Here is a 15,240-nt window from a genome sequence, read left to right on the forward strand (position 1 = left end):
ACACTGACCAAGAGACGCCCATACGCCGCGATGTGGACCAAACAACAGACGACTCCACACTGACCACGAGACGCCCATACGCCGCGATGTGGACCCAACAACACACGACTCCACACTGACCACGAGACGCCCGTACGCCGCGATGTGGACCAAACAACAGACGACTCCACACTGACCACGAGACGCCCATACGCCGCGATGTGGACCCAACAACACACGACTCCACACTGACCACGAGACGCCCGTACGTCGCAATGTGGACCAAACAACACAACAACACACGACTCCACACTGACCACGAGACGCCCGTACGCCGCGATGTGGACCAAACAACACACGACTCCACACTGACCACGAGACGCCCGTACGCCGCGATGTGGACCAAACAACACACGACTCCACACTGACCACGAGACGCCCGTACGCCGCGATGTGGACCCAACAACACACGACTCCACACTGACCACGAGACGCCCGTACGCCGCGATGTGGACCCAACAACAGACGACTCCACACTGACCACGAGACGCCCGTACGCCGCGATGTGGACCAAACAACACACGACTCCACAATGACCACGAGACGCCCGTACGCCGCGATGTGGACCAAACAACACACGACTCCACACTGACCACGAGACGCCTGTACGCCGCGATGTGGACTAAACAACACATGACTCCACACTGACCACGAGACGCCCGTACGCCACGATGTAGACCAAACAACACACGACTCCACACTGACCACGAGACGCCCGTACGCCGCAATGTGGACCAAACAACACAAGACTCCACACTGACCACGAGACGCCCATACGCCGCGATGTGGACCAAACAACACACGACTCCACACTGACCACGAGACGCCCGTACGCCGCAATGTGGACCAAACAACACAACAACAGACGACTCCACACTGACCACGAGACGCCCATACGCCGCGATGTGGACCAAACAACACACGACTCCACAATGACCACGAGACGCCCGTACGCCGCGATGTGGACTAAACAACACAACAACACACGACTCCACACTGACCACGAGACGCCCGTACGCCGCGATGTGGACCCAACAACACACGACTCCACACTGACCACGAGACGCCCGTACGCCGCAATGTGGACCCAACAACACAACAACAGACGACTCCACACTGACCACGAGACGCCCGTACGCCACGATGTGGACCAAACAACACACGACTCCACACTGACCACGAGACGCCCGTACGCCGCGATGTGGACCCAACAACACACGACTCCACACTGACCACGAGACGCCCGTACGCCGCGATGTGGACCCAACAACACACGACTCCACACTGACCACGAGACGCCCGTACGCCGCGATGTGGACCCAACAACACACGACTCCACACTGACCACGAGACGCCGGTACGCCGCGATGTGGACCCAACAACACACGACTCCACACTGACCACGAGACGCCCGTACGCCGCGATGTGAACCCAACAACACACGACTCCACACTGACCACGAGACGCCCGTACGCCGCGATGTGGACCCAACAACACACGACTCCACACTGACCACGAGACGCCCGTACGCCGCGATGTGGACCAAACAACACAACAACAGACGACTCCACACTGACCACGAGACGCTCATACGCCGCGATGTGGACCCAACAACACACGACTCCACAATGACCACGAGACGCCCGTACGCCGCGATGTGGACCCAACAACACACGACTCCACACTGACCACGAGACGCCCGTACGCCGCGATGTGGACCAAACAACACAAGACTCCACACTGACCACGAGACGCCCGTACGCCGCGATGTGGACCAAACAACACAAGACTCCACACTGACCACGAGACGCCCGTACGCCGCGATGTGGACCCAACAACACACGACTCCACACTGACCACGAGACGCCCGTACGCCGCAATGTGGACCAAACAACACAACAACAGACGACTCCACACTGACCACGAGACGCCCGTACGCCGCGATGTGGACCAAACAACACACGACTCCACACTGACCACGAGACGCCCGTACGCCACGATGTGGACTAAACAACACAACAACAGACGACTCCACACACACACTCAAAGTATGCACCTGTACATACACACACTCACTCTAGGCCTGCCAATAACTTTGTGAAAGCCTTTTCATATGTCATTGCCTCATCATATGAAAGCTGGAGTACTTTGGGGCTCAGTATTTATGGTGTGTACTTTTTGCAGTAGTGGGAGGTTTGAGCCGTTTTTCTGCAGTGATGAGATTTGAGCTGTAGGGGGCAGAATGCTTCACTTCTATGGATAATTATTCATTCATTTTTCCATTTGTTTGTTGTTAATGAGACTGTCTATTTAAATAATGTTCGCTGGATTCTCCTGTTTTGTGTCAGTGGCATAAAGTATTTTCAATATTATCGTTTATCGCGATATTTCTCTTTATCGATATATGGAGCTTCAAATTGTATGATCGAGACAGGCCTAGATTCACCCTCTCAATCCATTCCGTTTCTTTTAATTTTTACTGCGTTCTATATTTTATAAACACACAGAGGACCGCAAATATGTGCAGATATATGGAAGTATGCAGTAAAGGAAATAGTTAAATAACTCTACTAAATATTTCTCGACAAAGCAAAAGTGATTTAAACATAAAATAGTATTTAACTTTTTTTCTTTACTACCTATTCCACATATCTTTATATGTCTGATGATTGTGTGGATAAAATGAGACTGTTCTTTATGGCCCAGTGTTTATGATTGTGAAAGTGAACAGTGTGTGTGTGATAAGTGCATTAAAGTGAACAGTGCGAGTGTGATAAGTGCATTAAAGTGAACAGTGTGAGTGTAGTAAGTGCATTAAAGTGAACAGTGTGAGTGTGATAAGTGCATTAAAGTGAACAGTGTGAGTGTGATAAGTGCATTAAAGTGAACAGTGTGAGTGTGATAAGTGCATTAAAGTGAACAGTGCGAGTGTGATAAGTGCATTAAAGTGAACAGTGCGAGTGTGATAAGTGCATTAAAGTGAACAGTGCGAGTGTGATAAGTGCATTAAAGTGAACAGTGCGAGTGTGATAAGTGCATTAAAGTGAACAGTGCGAGTGTGGTCAGTGCATTAAAGTGAACAGTGTGAGTGTGATAAGTGCATTAAAGTGAACAGTGTGAGTGTGATAAGTGCATTAAAGTGAACAGTGTGAGTGTGATAAGTGCATTAAAGTGAACAGTGTGAGTGTGATAAGTGCATTAAAGTGAACAGTGTGAGTGTGTGGTCAGTGCTTTGAGGCAATGGTCAGATCCCGCTCCGCAGCAGGTTTCTTTACACCTGGAGTCTGGCTGATTGAGGTTCTGTTGTTGTGGTGAAAACATCCTGGACGAGCTCAAAGTGCCTAGGGTAAAGGTCAGTGTTTTGTGTAAGACGATATGAGGACCCCAAGGTCAAAGACCCTGAGGCTGGAGACGCTTCGATGGATTTTCAGATAAACACATTTTAAGAAGATAATAATCGATGAGCACCGTAAAGGTTACACTTCACAATTCAAGACAAAATCAACTTTAAATGTTTTATAAAAGTACTTTTATTTACTAGATGCTCATGCATACAACACACTCATGTGTAATTATATATATATATATATATATATATATATATATATATATATATATATATATATATATATATATATATATATATATATATATATATATATATATATATATATATATATATATATATATATATATATATATATACACTTACATACATACATATGTACAGTTACAAAACAGTGAGTCATACACAGCTCCACACCAGAACACACTTTTCTATTTAAACAACATTAATAATACATATACATACACACGCACACACATACACACTCACACACACACTCTCTGTGTCCCGCAGAGTGTGCCCACTCTGTTGTAGCATATCTCTAATACTGTGTGTTCAAGCCTTGATATTTACATAAACTTGTATGAAGTTTTTAATTGTGACCTCGCTCATTTTTGTCGATATCCTTTTTTATGACTCCAGGACTGGTTTGAGGTGCACTCCTGATTCACACATTATCATCCCTGTGTACCCTCTCTACTTGATTCTCCGTAGTTTCTGATGCCACAGAGCAGTGGGTAGGTTTTGACAGCCCTGGTACTCCCTCCGCAGCTCACTGTCTGTTAGAGGAGGCGTGACATTACAAGGTGCTCCAGCCAGCGTCACATTCAGAAGACTTGCCCAAGGCTCCAGCAGATGAGACGCCCCAGCTCCCTGAGAAAAGAAGAAGATGAGGCACCAAGAGGCTTTTGAGTAAACAATAAATATATACAGTGCATCCGGAAAGTATTCACAGCGCTTCATTTTTTCCACATTTTGTCATGTTACGGCCTCATTCCAAATTGTATTAAATTCGTCTCTTACCTCATAATTCTACAAACAACACCCCATTATGACAATGTGGAAAACTTTTTTTTTTTTTTTTTGACATTTTTTGAATTTATTAAAAATAGAAAACTAAGAAATCACATTTATATAAGTATTCACAGCCTTTACCATGAAGCTCAAACTTGAGCTCAGGTGCATCCTTTCTCCTCATCCTTGAGATGTTTCTACAGCTTAATTGGAGTTCACCTGTGGTAAATTCAGTTGATTGGACATGATTTGGAAAGGCACACACCTGTCTATATAAGGTCCCACAGCTGATTGTGCATGTCAGAGCACAAACACCAAGCATGAAGTCAAAGGAATTGTCTGTAGACCTGCGAGACAGGATTGTCTTGAGGCACATCTGGGGAAGAATACAGAAAAATTTCTGCTGCTTTGAAGGTCCCAATGAGCACAGTGGCCTCCATTATTCGTAAATGGAAGACGTTTAGAACCACCAGGACTCTTCCTAGAGCTGGCCGGCCATCTAAACTGAGCGATCGGGGGAGAAGGGCCTTAGTCAGGGAGGTGACCAAGAACCAGATGGTCACTCTGTCAGAGCTCCAGCATTCCTCTGTGGAGAGAGGAGAGCCTTCCAGAAGGACAACCATCTCTACAACAATCCACCAATCAGGCCTGTATGGAGTGGAGTGGCCAGACAAAAGCCACTCCTTAGTAAAAGGAACATGGCAGCCCGTCTGGAATTTGCCAAAAGGCACTTGAAGGACTCTCAGAGCATAAGAAACAAAATTCTCTGGTCTGATGAGACAACGATTGAACTCTTTGGTGTGAATGCCAGGCGTCATGTTTGGAGGAAACCAGGCACAGCTCATCACCAGGCCAATACCATCCCTACAGTGAAGCATGGTGGTGGCAGCATCCTGCTATGGGCATGTTTTTCAGCAGCAGGAACTGGCAGACTAGTCAGCATAGAAGGGAAAAATGAATGCAGCAATATACAGAGATATCCTGGATGAAAACCTGCTCCAGAGCACTCTTGACCTCAGACTGGGGCGAAGGTTCATTTTTCAGCAGGACAATGACCCGGAGCACACAGCCAAGATCTCAAAGGATTGGCTTCGGAACCACTCTGTGAATGTCCAGGAGTGGCCCAGCCAGAGTCCAGACTTGAATCCGATTGAACATCTCTGGAGAGACCTGAAAATGCCTGTGCACAGACGTCTCCCATCAAACCTGATGGAGCTTGAGAATTACTGCAAAGAAGAATGGGCAAAACCGCCTAAAGATAGGTGTGCTAAGCTTGTGGCATCATATTGAAAAAGACTTGAGGCTGTGATTGCTGCCAAAGGTGGATCAACAAAGTATTAAGCAAAGGCTGTGAATACTTATGTAAATATGATTTCTTAGATTTCTATTTTTTATAAATTAAAAAAATGTCAAAAAAAAAAAACTTTTTCCACATTGTCATAATGGGGTATTGTGTGTAGAATTTTGAGATAAGAGATGAATTTAATACAATTTGGAATGAGGCTGTAACATGACAAAATGTGGAATATATATATATATATATACCTTTCCTAAATGGTCCAGGAGACACGTGGGAGGGCTGATGTGTGCCCAGCTATTCTGTTGCCAGTCCAGGATGCCCCTGTGGTACTTGGACTGTTTGGACGGGTTCTGGATCAGAACCACGTTTGTGTGTTTTTGGGATCCTTTCAGCCGTTTGTACAATACTCCACTGTAGCTTTGGTCCACAAAGAGCAGAACCCGGGCTGCCCTGCATCCAGCCAGGTCAGACAAGAGCTCGTTCACTGAGTATCTCTCCTTTAAGTCCGCCTGCAGATCACGCATATGTTAGGAACACAGAAAAAGGTGTTTTTACGGTTTTAAAATAAAAAGATAAAAGCCAAATATGTGTATTTATTTAAGGATAATTGAAAACTATGCTGATATAAATTAAAGTGTAAATGGTATGTCAGAATAAATCCTTAAGTATATAGTGGGGCCAAAAAGTATTCAGCCACCAATTGTGCAAATTCTCCCACTTAAAAAGATGAGGCCTGTAATTTTCATCATAGTTTCACTTCAACTATGAGACAGAATGGGGGGAAAGAATCCAGGAAATCACATTGGAGGATTTAGGAATTTGCAAACTATGGTGGAAAATAAGTATTTGGTCAATAACAAAAGTTCCTCTCAATACTTTGTTCTATACCCGTTGTTGGCAATGACAGGTCAAACATTTTCTGTAAGTCTCCACAAGGTTTTCACACACTGTTGCTGTAGTTTGGCCCATTCCTCCTGCAGATCTCCTCTAGAGCAGTGATGTTTTGGGGCAACACGGACTTTCAACTACCTCCAAAGATTTTCTATGGGGTTGAGATCTGGAGACTGGGCCACTCCAGGACCTTGAAATGCTTCTTACGACACCACTCCTTCGCTGCCCGGGCGGTGTGTTTGGATCATTGTCACGCTGAAAGATCCAGCCACGTTTCATCTTCAATGTCCTCGCTGATGGAAGGAGGTTTTCTCTCAAAATCTCATGATACATGGCCCCGTTCATTCTTTCCCTTACATAGATCAGTCGTCCTGGTCCCTTTGCAGAAAAACAGCCCCAAAGCATGATGTTTCCACCCCTGTGATGTTTCCACCCTCATGATTCACAGTAGGTCTGATGTTCTTTGGATGCAACTCTGCATTCTTTCTCCTCCAAACACGACAAGTTGAGTTTTGGCCAAAACGTTCTATTTTGGTTTGATCTGACCCTGTGACATTATCCGAATCCTCTTCTGGATCATCCAAATGCTTCTGTCAAACTTCAGACGGGCCTGGACATGTCCTGTCTTAATCAGGGGACACGTCTGGCACTGCAGGATTTGAGTCCCTGGTGGTGTAGTGTGTTACTGATGGTCCCTTTGTTACTTTGGTCCCAGCTCTCTGCAGGTCACTCACTCAGTCGCCCTATGTGGTTCTGGGGTTTTTGCTCTTTGTTCTTGTGTCATTTTGACCCCACGGGGTCAGATCTTGGTGGAGCCCCAGGTCTTGGTCTTGTTCCATTTTGTAATAATTGCTCCACAGTTGATTTCTTCACACAAGCTCTTACCTGTTGCAGATTGAGTGTTCGGGGCCTGGTGTCTACAGTTTTGTTTGTGGTTCCTTTGCTCTTTGGTCTTGTCCATAGTGGAGTTTGGAGTCTGACTGTTTGAGGTTGTGGACAGGTGTCTTTTATACTGATAACGAGTTCAAATGGGTGCCATTAATACAGGGAACGAGTGGAGGACAGAGGAGCCTCTTAAAGAAGAAGTAACAGGTCTGTGGGAGACACAAATCTTGCTTGTTTGTAGGGACCAAATACTTATTTTACTGAGCAATTTGCCAATTAATTCATAAAAAGTCCTCCAATGTGATTTCCTGGATTCTTTCCCTCATTCCGTCATTCATTCTGAAACTATGATAAAAAGATGAGAGAGGCCTGTAATTTTCAAGTGGGAGAACTTGCACAATTGGTGGCTGAAGAAATACTTTTTTACCCCACTGTATTTACACTCACAATGCCATTAAGGTTGGCGTCCCAGAGCAGCATGGTGCCGTCAGTGCGTGTGGGCGAGTTCAGGTACAGCACCAGAGTGTCTGCACAGTGCTGCTTTCGACAGATGTACGACACATGATTACGAATCGCTGTCTTCTCTGTAGCAGGATACACACCCTCCAACTCCTCTGTGGGAACATGGAAACATTATGGAAAGAAAGCTCATGTGTAAGGGTTGTGCCGAGCGTCAGTACCGAGGACCTGTCCGCCGTTGGCAAAGAAGGTCCTGATGTGATTTTTATGAAAACCGTTGTTTCGAAGCATCTGGTAAAACTCCTGAAGGTTTTGTACATGGCGCAGGAAAGTCATCTGCTGTTGCCATCCACCTGCACAAACATATACAGTAGAACTATTTTAACCAGAATAATACGAGAGAACGCAGTTTATTTACATCATTACAGGATCCAGGACCCACACACACAAGCCCTACACACGAGCCCTACACACAGGACCTGCACACACAAGCCCTGCACACAGGACCCGCACACATGAGCTCTCCACAGACGAAAACCACACTGCTCCTCTTGAATCCGAGGTTCATCTATCGGCTGGATTCTCCTCTCCAGTCCCTGCAACAGACCTTACCAGGAAGGCTGGGGAGTGTGATTCTCCTGTTATTGGAGCACACCCTCCGGTAACCCTTCTTACACAGAGGAACCACCACCCGGTCTGCCAGTCCAGAGGCACTGTCCCCGACCGCCATGCGATGTTGCAGAGATGTGTCCGTCAAGACAGCCCACAACATCCAGAGACTTAAGATACTTAGGACAGTTTGTCCGACGTGTCAGGAGGGGTGGCCGACACAACAGTGAGAGACCTGTCCCCGACCCGAAGGCCCAAGGATATGACCCTCTTGTTCACCGGGCTGAACTGTAACACGTGGCGACTGAGCCATGGAGCAATAAGCCCACACCAGCTCACCACTGCTCCCTGTGGGGAATGCCAGAGAAATGAAGAGTCCAGCCCCTCTCAAGGAGTTGAGTTCCAGAGCCCAAGTTGTGCGTGAAGATGCGGCCGACTATATCTAGTCAGTAGTTCTCAACCTCACGCACAAACTCAGGCTCCTTTCCCCCCAGTGAGGTGACATTCAATGTGCCCAGAGCCTGTCTCCATGTCCGGAGATCTGGTCGTTGAGGCCCCCGCCTTCGATTGCCGCCCAGATTCCACTGCACCCGCCCCTCACGGATCCTCCCGCAGGTGGTGGGTCCACGAGAGGATGGCCCCACGTTGCTCCCTCGGGCTGAGCCCGACCGGGCCCAGTGGGGAAAGGCCCGGCCACCAGGTGCTCGCTGACGAGCACCCACCAAAGGCCTGGCTCCAGTGTGGGGCCTCGGTAACGGTCCGGGCGACGTAGCTGACCTTGCTCTTTTACTCAACATAAAGGGCCTGTCTGTCATGGGTGACCCTACCAGGTGCATGAAGCCCCCCACAGCATAGCTCCCAGGATCTTTCGGGCTCAAACCCCTCCACCACGTTAAGGTTCAAGGAGAATATAAATGACAAGCTTTAGTCCCACCTGACAGGAGCACAGCGTGGTCACAGGTCTGGTACAGTCGGCAGGACAGGTGCATGGCCAGAGGCTGCTGATGGCACCTGCGAGTGTTTTTGTTGAGTTCACAGCTGGAGACGGGTAAACTGGGCGAGCTCAAGGGCGGCGACAGGGGGCATGGTGCAAACTCGGCGTTATCTGAGTCAATGAAATTAGAAGAAAGTTTGAAGTACACTTAAACTGTATACATGTAAATTATGTGTAAAGGGATTTAAAATATAACAAAAATTCAAGTCATTCTTAATTTAATCCGAACATGAGGTCATCTGTGTTAATGTGTTGTTGTGTGGAGAGTAGAGGTTAAATACATTCACATACAATAGAACAAAAAAGTGTGTTTATGAAAATGGATGAGAAATGCAGAAGAGAAAATGAGGTTAAAGTAATGGGCTGGAGCTTTGAGACCTGGAGGTGGTGTTTAAAGCTTTGGTGTAACTACATGGAAAAACTGAGCCCTCGTAAACAGCTTCGATTACAAGCCTCAGGCGGACAGCAGATACTGAGGAAGTGGGCGGCTTTGGCAAAACATGAGAATAATCTGACTTTATGAAGCGCCAATAAAGTTATTATGTTTTTACAACCAAACGTGGCTAACGCTATGCTAATGTGATGCTAATGCTATGCTATGATCCCATATGTGGCTAATGCTATGATCCATATGGTGAGGTTAAAGGGCTGCATTACTGGCCTGCTCATTTGATTCAGAAATTAAAGGAACAAGAAGAAGCCAGATGCTGCTGAAAGGGGAATGGGTTGGCTTATGTTTATTTGTTTGTGGGTCCAATTTGAAACATGGGACAATGAGAATGAGTCAAAAGCAGCTACGCAATTTGGAATTTGAGAAACTTGTGTCCTTAAGAGCATGTTTGGTCTTACCCACACATTTCAGCCTCTGGGTGCGGTTGCTGTCCCCCATGCTGACCACTAGTGGGAGGAAGTGGACCTCACAGAGCCCTCCTCCGGTCCGCTCCACCGTCCGACTGGAGCTGGTGACCAGGCCGGCCCGAAGACGCCGCTTTAGCTGGTTCTGACACTGACCTTTCAAAGCCAATGTGAGACACTCCTCTCCTAAAAACAAACCAGAATACAGCTTTACGTCTCATGTGTTTGTGTGTAGAAATACGTGTGTTTGTGTGTAGAAATACATATGTGTGTATAAATATGTATGTGTATAAATATGTGTGTTTGTGTGTATAAATATGTGTGTTTGTGTGTATAAATATGTGTGTTTGTGTGTATAAATATGTGTGTTTGTGTGTATAAATATGTGTGTTTGTGTGTATAAATATGTGTGTTTGTGTGTATAAATATGTATGTGTGTATAAATATGTGTTTGTGTGTATAAATATGTGTGTTTGTGTGTATAAATATGTGTGTTTGTGTGTATAAATATGTGTGTTTGTGTGTATAAATATGTGTGTTTGTGTGTATAAATATGTGTGTTTGTGTGTATAAATATGTATGTGTGTATAAATATGTGTTTGTGTGTATAAATATGTGTGTTTGTGTGTATAAATATGTGTGTTTGTGTGTATAAATATGTGTGTTTGTGTGTATAAATATGTGTGTTTGTGTGTATAAATATGTGTGTTTGTGTGTATAAATATGTATGTGTGTATAAATATGTGTTTGTGTGTATAAATATGTGTGTTTGTGTGTATAAATATGTGTGTTTGTGTGTATAAATATGTGTGTTTGTGTGTATAAATATGTGTGTTTGTGTGTATAAATATGTGTGTTCGTGTGTATAAATATGTGTGTTCGTGTGTATAAATATGTGTGTTTGTGTGTATAAATATGTATGTGTATAAATATGTGTGTTTGTGTGTATAAATATGTATGTGTGTATAAATATGTGTTTGTGTGTATAAATATGTGTGTTTGTGTGTATAAATATGTGTGTTTGTGTGTATAAATATGTGTGTATAAATATGTGTGTTTGTGTGTATAAATATGTGTGTTTGTGTGTATAAATATGTGTTTATGTGTATAAATATGTGTGTTCGTGTGTATAAATATGTGTGTTTGTGTGTATAAATATGTGTGTTCGTGTGTATAAATATGTGTGTTTGTGTGTATAAATATGTGTGTTTGTGTGTATAAATATGTGTTTATGTGTATAAATATGTGTGTTCGTGTGTATAAATATGTATGTGTATAAATACATGTCTTTAAGGGTCTTGTTGCTCATCTCTGTTCTGGTTCTTAAAATATCCAAAGTTCAGACTTGGTTGTGTGAGGGTCCCACAGCGGGGCCCCAGGAGCCCCCTCATTAAGACCTGTTATATGTCGGGTTAAAGCGTTTAAGATCTTCATTTTAATGCCATAAATGTTTAAATGTTTAAAACGTCCTTGAGCGGCTCATTTTCCTCGGTTTGTGTGGATTTGAGGAGCAGGTGTGTCTGGGGTCAGAAGCAGAAAGAGGAAGTGAGATCAGACTCCTCATTCCACAGATATAAATGGAACTTTAACAGGTCAGCACTTTTACTTTTTGGTTCCTTTACTGCAGATAAAGCCGAGGCATTCAGGATTTGGGTCAACGAAACAAAGTTTAAAATGTTTGACCATCTGAGTAAGATAGTCCAGACGGCATTATTTCTTCTGCCAGGGAACATCTTTTCTTATTTATAATGAAAGTTCAGGACAGTTTCACTTTAAATGTGGCTGAATCAATATTTTGGAAAGAATAACAATTTTCTTTAGCAATGAGCAGTGCTTTTCATAATAGTTTTTTCTAAGTGTTTTTGTAGCTTTTTTTTTTTTTTTTTTTTTTTTTTCATTTTAGCATTTTAATTGTCCTTATTTTACAAACTGGGCCCAGTTTGTGCTTATATTAATATTATGCATATGTGTATACAGTGGGGCAAAAAAGTATTTATTCAGCCACCAACTGTGCAAGTTCTCCCACTAAAAAGATGGGAGAGGCCTGTAATTTTAATTAATTTATTTGCAAATTATGGTGGAAAATAAGTATTTGGTCAATAACAAAAGTTCATCTCATACTTTGTTGTATTCTCTTTGTTGCAGTGACAGGTCGTTTTCTGTCTCCAGAGGTTTTCTGCTGTAGTTTGGTCCATTCCTCCTGCAGATCTCCTCTAGAGCAGTGATGTTTTGGGGCTTCCCTCCAAAGATTTTCTATGGGGTTGAGATCTGGAGACTGGGCCACTCCAGGACCTTGAAATGCTTCTTACGACACCACTCCTTCGTTGCCCGGGCGATGTGTTTGGATCATTGTCACGCTGAAAGATCCAGCCACGTTTCATCTTCAATGTCCTCGCTGATGGAAGGAGGTTTTCTCTCAAAATCTCATGATACATGGCCCCGTTCATTCTTTCCCTTACATAGATCAGTCGTCCTGGTCCCTTTGCAGAAAAACAGCCCCAAAGCATGATGTTTCCACCCCCAAACACGACAAGGTGAGTTTTGACCACAATGTTGTATTTTGGTTTGATCTGACTATATAACATTCTCCCAATCCTCTTCTGGATCATCCAAATGCTTCTGTCAAACTTCAGACGGGCCTGGACATGTCCTGTCTTAATCAGGGGACACGTCTGGCACTGCAGGATTTGAGTCCCTGGTGGTGTAGTGTGTTACTGATGGTCCCTTTGTTCCTTTGGTCCCAGCTCTCTGCAGGTCATTCACTCGGTCGTGTGGTTCTGGGGTTTTTGCTTTGTTCTTGTGTCATTTTGACCCCACGGGGTCAGATCTTGGTGGAGCCCCAGGTCTTGGTCTTGTCTTCCATTTTGTAATACTTGCTCCACAGTTGATTTGTTGACTCCAGCTCTTACCTGTTGCAGATTGAGTGTTCGGGGCCTGGTGTCTACAGTTTTGTTTGTGGTTCCTTTGCTCTTTGGTCTTGTCCATAGTGGAGTTTGAGTCTGACTGTTTGAGGTTGTGGACATGTGTCTTTTATACTGAGGACGAGTTCAAACAGGGGCCATTAATACAGAGAACGAGTGGAGGACAGAGGAGCCTCTTAAAGAAGAAGGTACAGGTCTGAGACACAAATCTTGTTTGTTTGTAGGAGACAAATACTTATTTTATTGAGGAATTTACCAATTAATTCATTAAAAATCCTACAGTGTGATTTCCTGGATTCTTTCATTCTGTCTCTCATAGCTGAAGTGAAACTATGATGAAAATTACAGGCCTCTCTCGTCTTTTTAAGTGGGAGAACTTGTACAATCGGTGCTGAATAAATACTTTTTTGCCCTATTGTAAATATATTTATATATACATGTAATATGAACTCTGCTGTGGACTCACCCAGGTAAATGCCGTCCATGTGGGAGCACCTCTTCTTCGTCACGTTCATGTCCACATAGAACAGGACCACTGCGTGTCCAAAATCCTCCCCTGGACTTGGGTCCAGGACCAGCACGGCGTCGTGGGCCGTGGTCAGGGTCTGTCCTGACCTCCGCACACTGTAACTGCCCTGAGCCTTAGACCCCAGAGAAGCCGAGGTGTCTGGGAGAACGGCCACCACCTTCTCCCAGTATCCTGGCAACAAAATGAAAATGCAGTACTTCATGAAAAGTCTCCACAAAGTCCTGACGTTTTATACAGTTTGAGTTCATTATAAATCCAAATCTATAAAATCTACTTTTAATTCAAAACCACATGAGCTCACTGATTTTTATAAACTATGATGATTTAGGTCTAGTTATTGTCGTTGTGTCCTTGGGCAAGACACGTCACCTCCAGTGTGTACACAGGTGTGTATGAATGTGTGTGTAGGGGTGTGTGTGTATGTGTGTGTGTGTATGTGTGTGTGGTTCTTGATGTGAAGCGCTTTGATCCTTGATGGTGTTATTAAAAATGTGACATGATTTTATTTTAGTGAATAAAAACTACATCATCAACACAAAAACATAATGTCTCTTTTGAGTTAGTTAAATAAAAATAAAACGTTAATATAAAACATATTAGAATAAAGTGAAACAGACCTGGTCCGGCGTGCGGCTCGGACACATACACGGCCAGAGAGGACAGTGGGAGATGGGACCGCCTCCTGCACTCTGCCTCGGACAGAGACGACGTCCAGAGACATCGGTTCAACTGCAGAGACTGAAGACCGGACCGGACCCAGCGCTCCAGCTGCCCCAGAGCCAAAGACCCCCCTGGGACCACCACCAGGGTCTGGAGAGCGAGCAGGTACAGAGGGGCGGCCAGCACGGTGTGGAAGCCCATGGTGCGGTCAAGAGCGTAGGTCAGTTTGTAATCAGAATATGATGTAATGATTTTATTTCCTCGTCTTTACACCAAGCACAGGGAAAGTTACAGTAATATTTCTGTTTTAGACTGACCACAATTTACAACGACTTTGAGGCAGGACGCAGACCAATCTTTTCACTGAAAAAGTGACTTTGTTTGCTCTTCCACACGTTTTATCCTGTTCTGTGTTTTCCTTGTGTTCAGTCAAAGCTCCGTCACGTCTGATCCATCGTCCTGTGAAAAGGATCAAGTTCCTCCAGAAAACTCAGCTTTGGTGAAGTCCTGCTTCTCTGCTCAGCCTCAGTCTGCTCCGGGTCTCTCTTCTTTAGGCACTTTATCACCTCCCTCCCTCTCTCTCTCCTCCTGAACGATCCCTCCCTCTCTCTCTCTCCTCCGGTCACGTTATCACCTCCTCTCTCTCCTTCCCTCTCTCTCTCCCTCCTTCTGAACAAACCCTCCCTTTCTCTCTTTCTCCTCTGGGTCTCTCTCCTCCGGTCACTTTATCACCTCCTC

General features: G+C 44.8%; 1 protein-coding gene across 1 annotated transcript; it reads right to left on the reverse strand.

The window, feature by feature from the left end:
- Positions 1 to 4,068: 4,068 nt before the first annotated feature.
- Positions 4,069 to 14,703, reverse strand: si:ch211-67e16.11 (uncharacterized). The gene is made up of 8 exons (XM_033986556.1): positions 14,460 to 14,703; positions 13,780 to 14,013; positions 10,387 to 10,578; positions 9,478 to 9,648; positions 8,156 to 8,287; positions 7,923 to 8,089; positions 5,945 to 6,208; positions 4,069 to 4,258 (listed from the first exon to the last, which is right to left on the reverse strand). The coding sequence occupies exons 1-8, from the start codon at positions 14,701 to 14,703 to the stop codon at positions 4,082 to 4,084; spliced, it is 1,581 nt and encodes a 526-aa protein (XP_033842447.1). The 3' UTR covers positions 4,069 to 4,081.
- Between the last annotated feature and the right edge of the window lie 537 nt (positions 14,704 to 15,240).

Source organism: Periophthalmus magnuspinnatus, chromosome 21 (genome assembly GCF_009829125.3).
Source record: "Periophthalmus magnuspinnatus isolate fPerMag1 chromosome 21, fPerMag1.2.pri, whole genome shotgun sequence".
NCBI classification, from domain to species: Eukaryota; Metazoa; Chordata; class Actinopteri; order Gobiiformes; family Gobiidae; genus Periophthalmus; species Periophthalmus magnuspinnatus.

Bases quoted from the DNA above. Each gene is read 5' to 3' on its own strand.
- si:ch211-67e16.11 (XM_033986556.1), bottom strand. From the start codon at position 14,703: ATGGGCTTCCACACCGTGCTGGCCGCCCCTCTGTACCTGCTCGCTCTC. The intron at 9,649-10,386 runs GTAAGACCAAAC...TCATTGACTCAG, and splicing joins CCAGAGGCTGAAATGTGTGG to ATAACGCCGAGTTTGCACCA. The intron at 8,288-9,477 runs GTGGGACTAAAG...ATGTTTGTGCAG, and splicing joins CCACGCTGTGCTCCTGTCAG to GTGGATGGCAACAGCAGATG.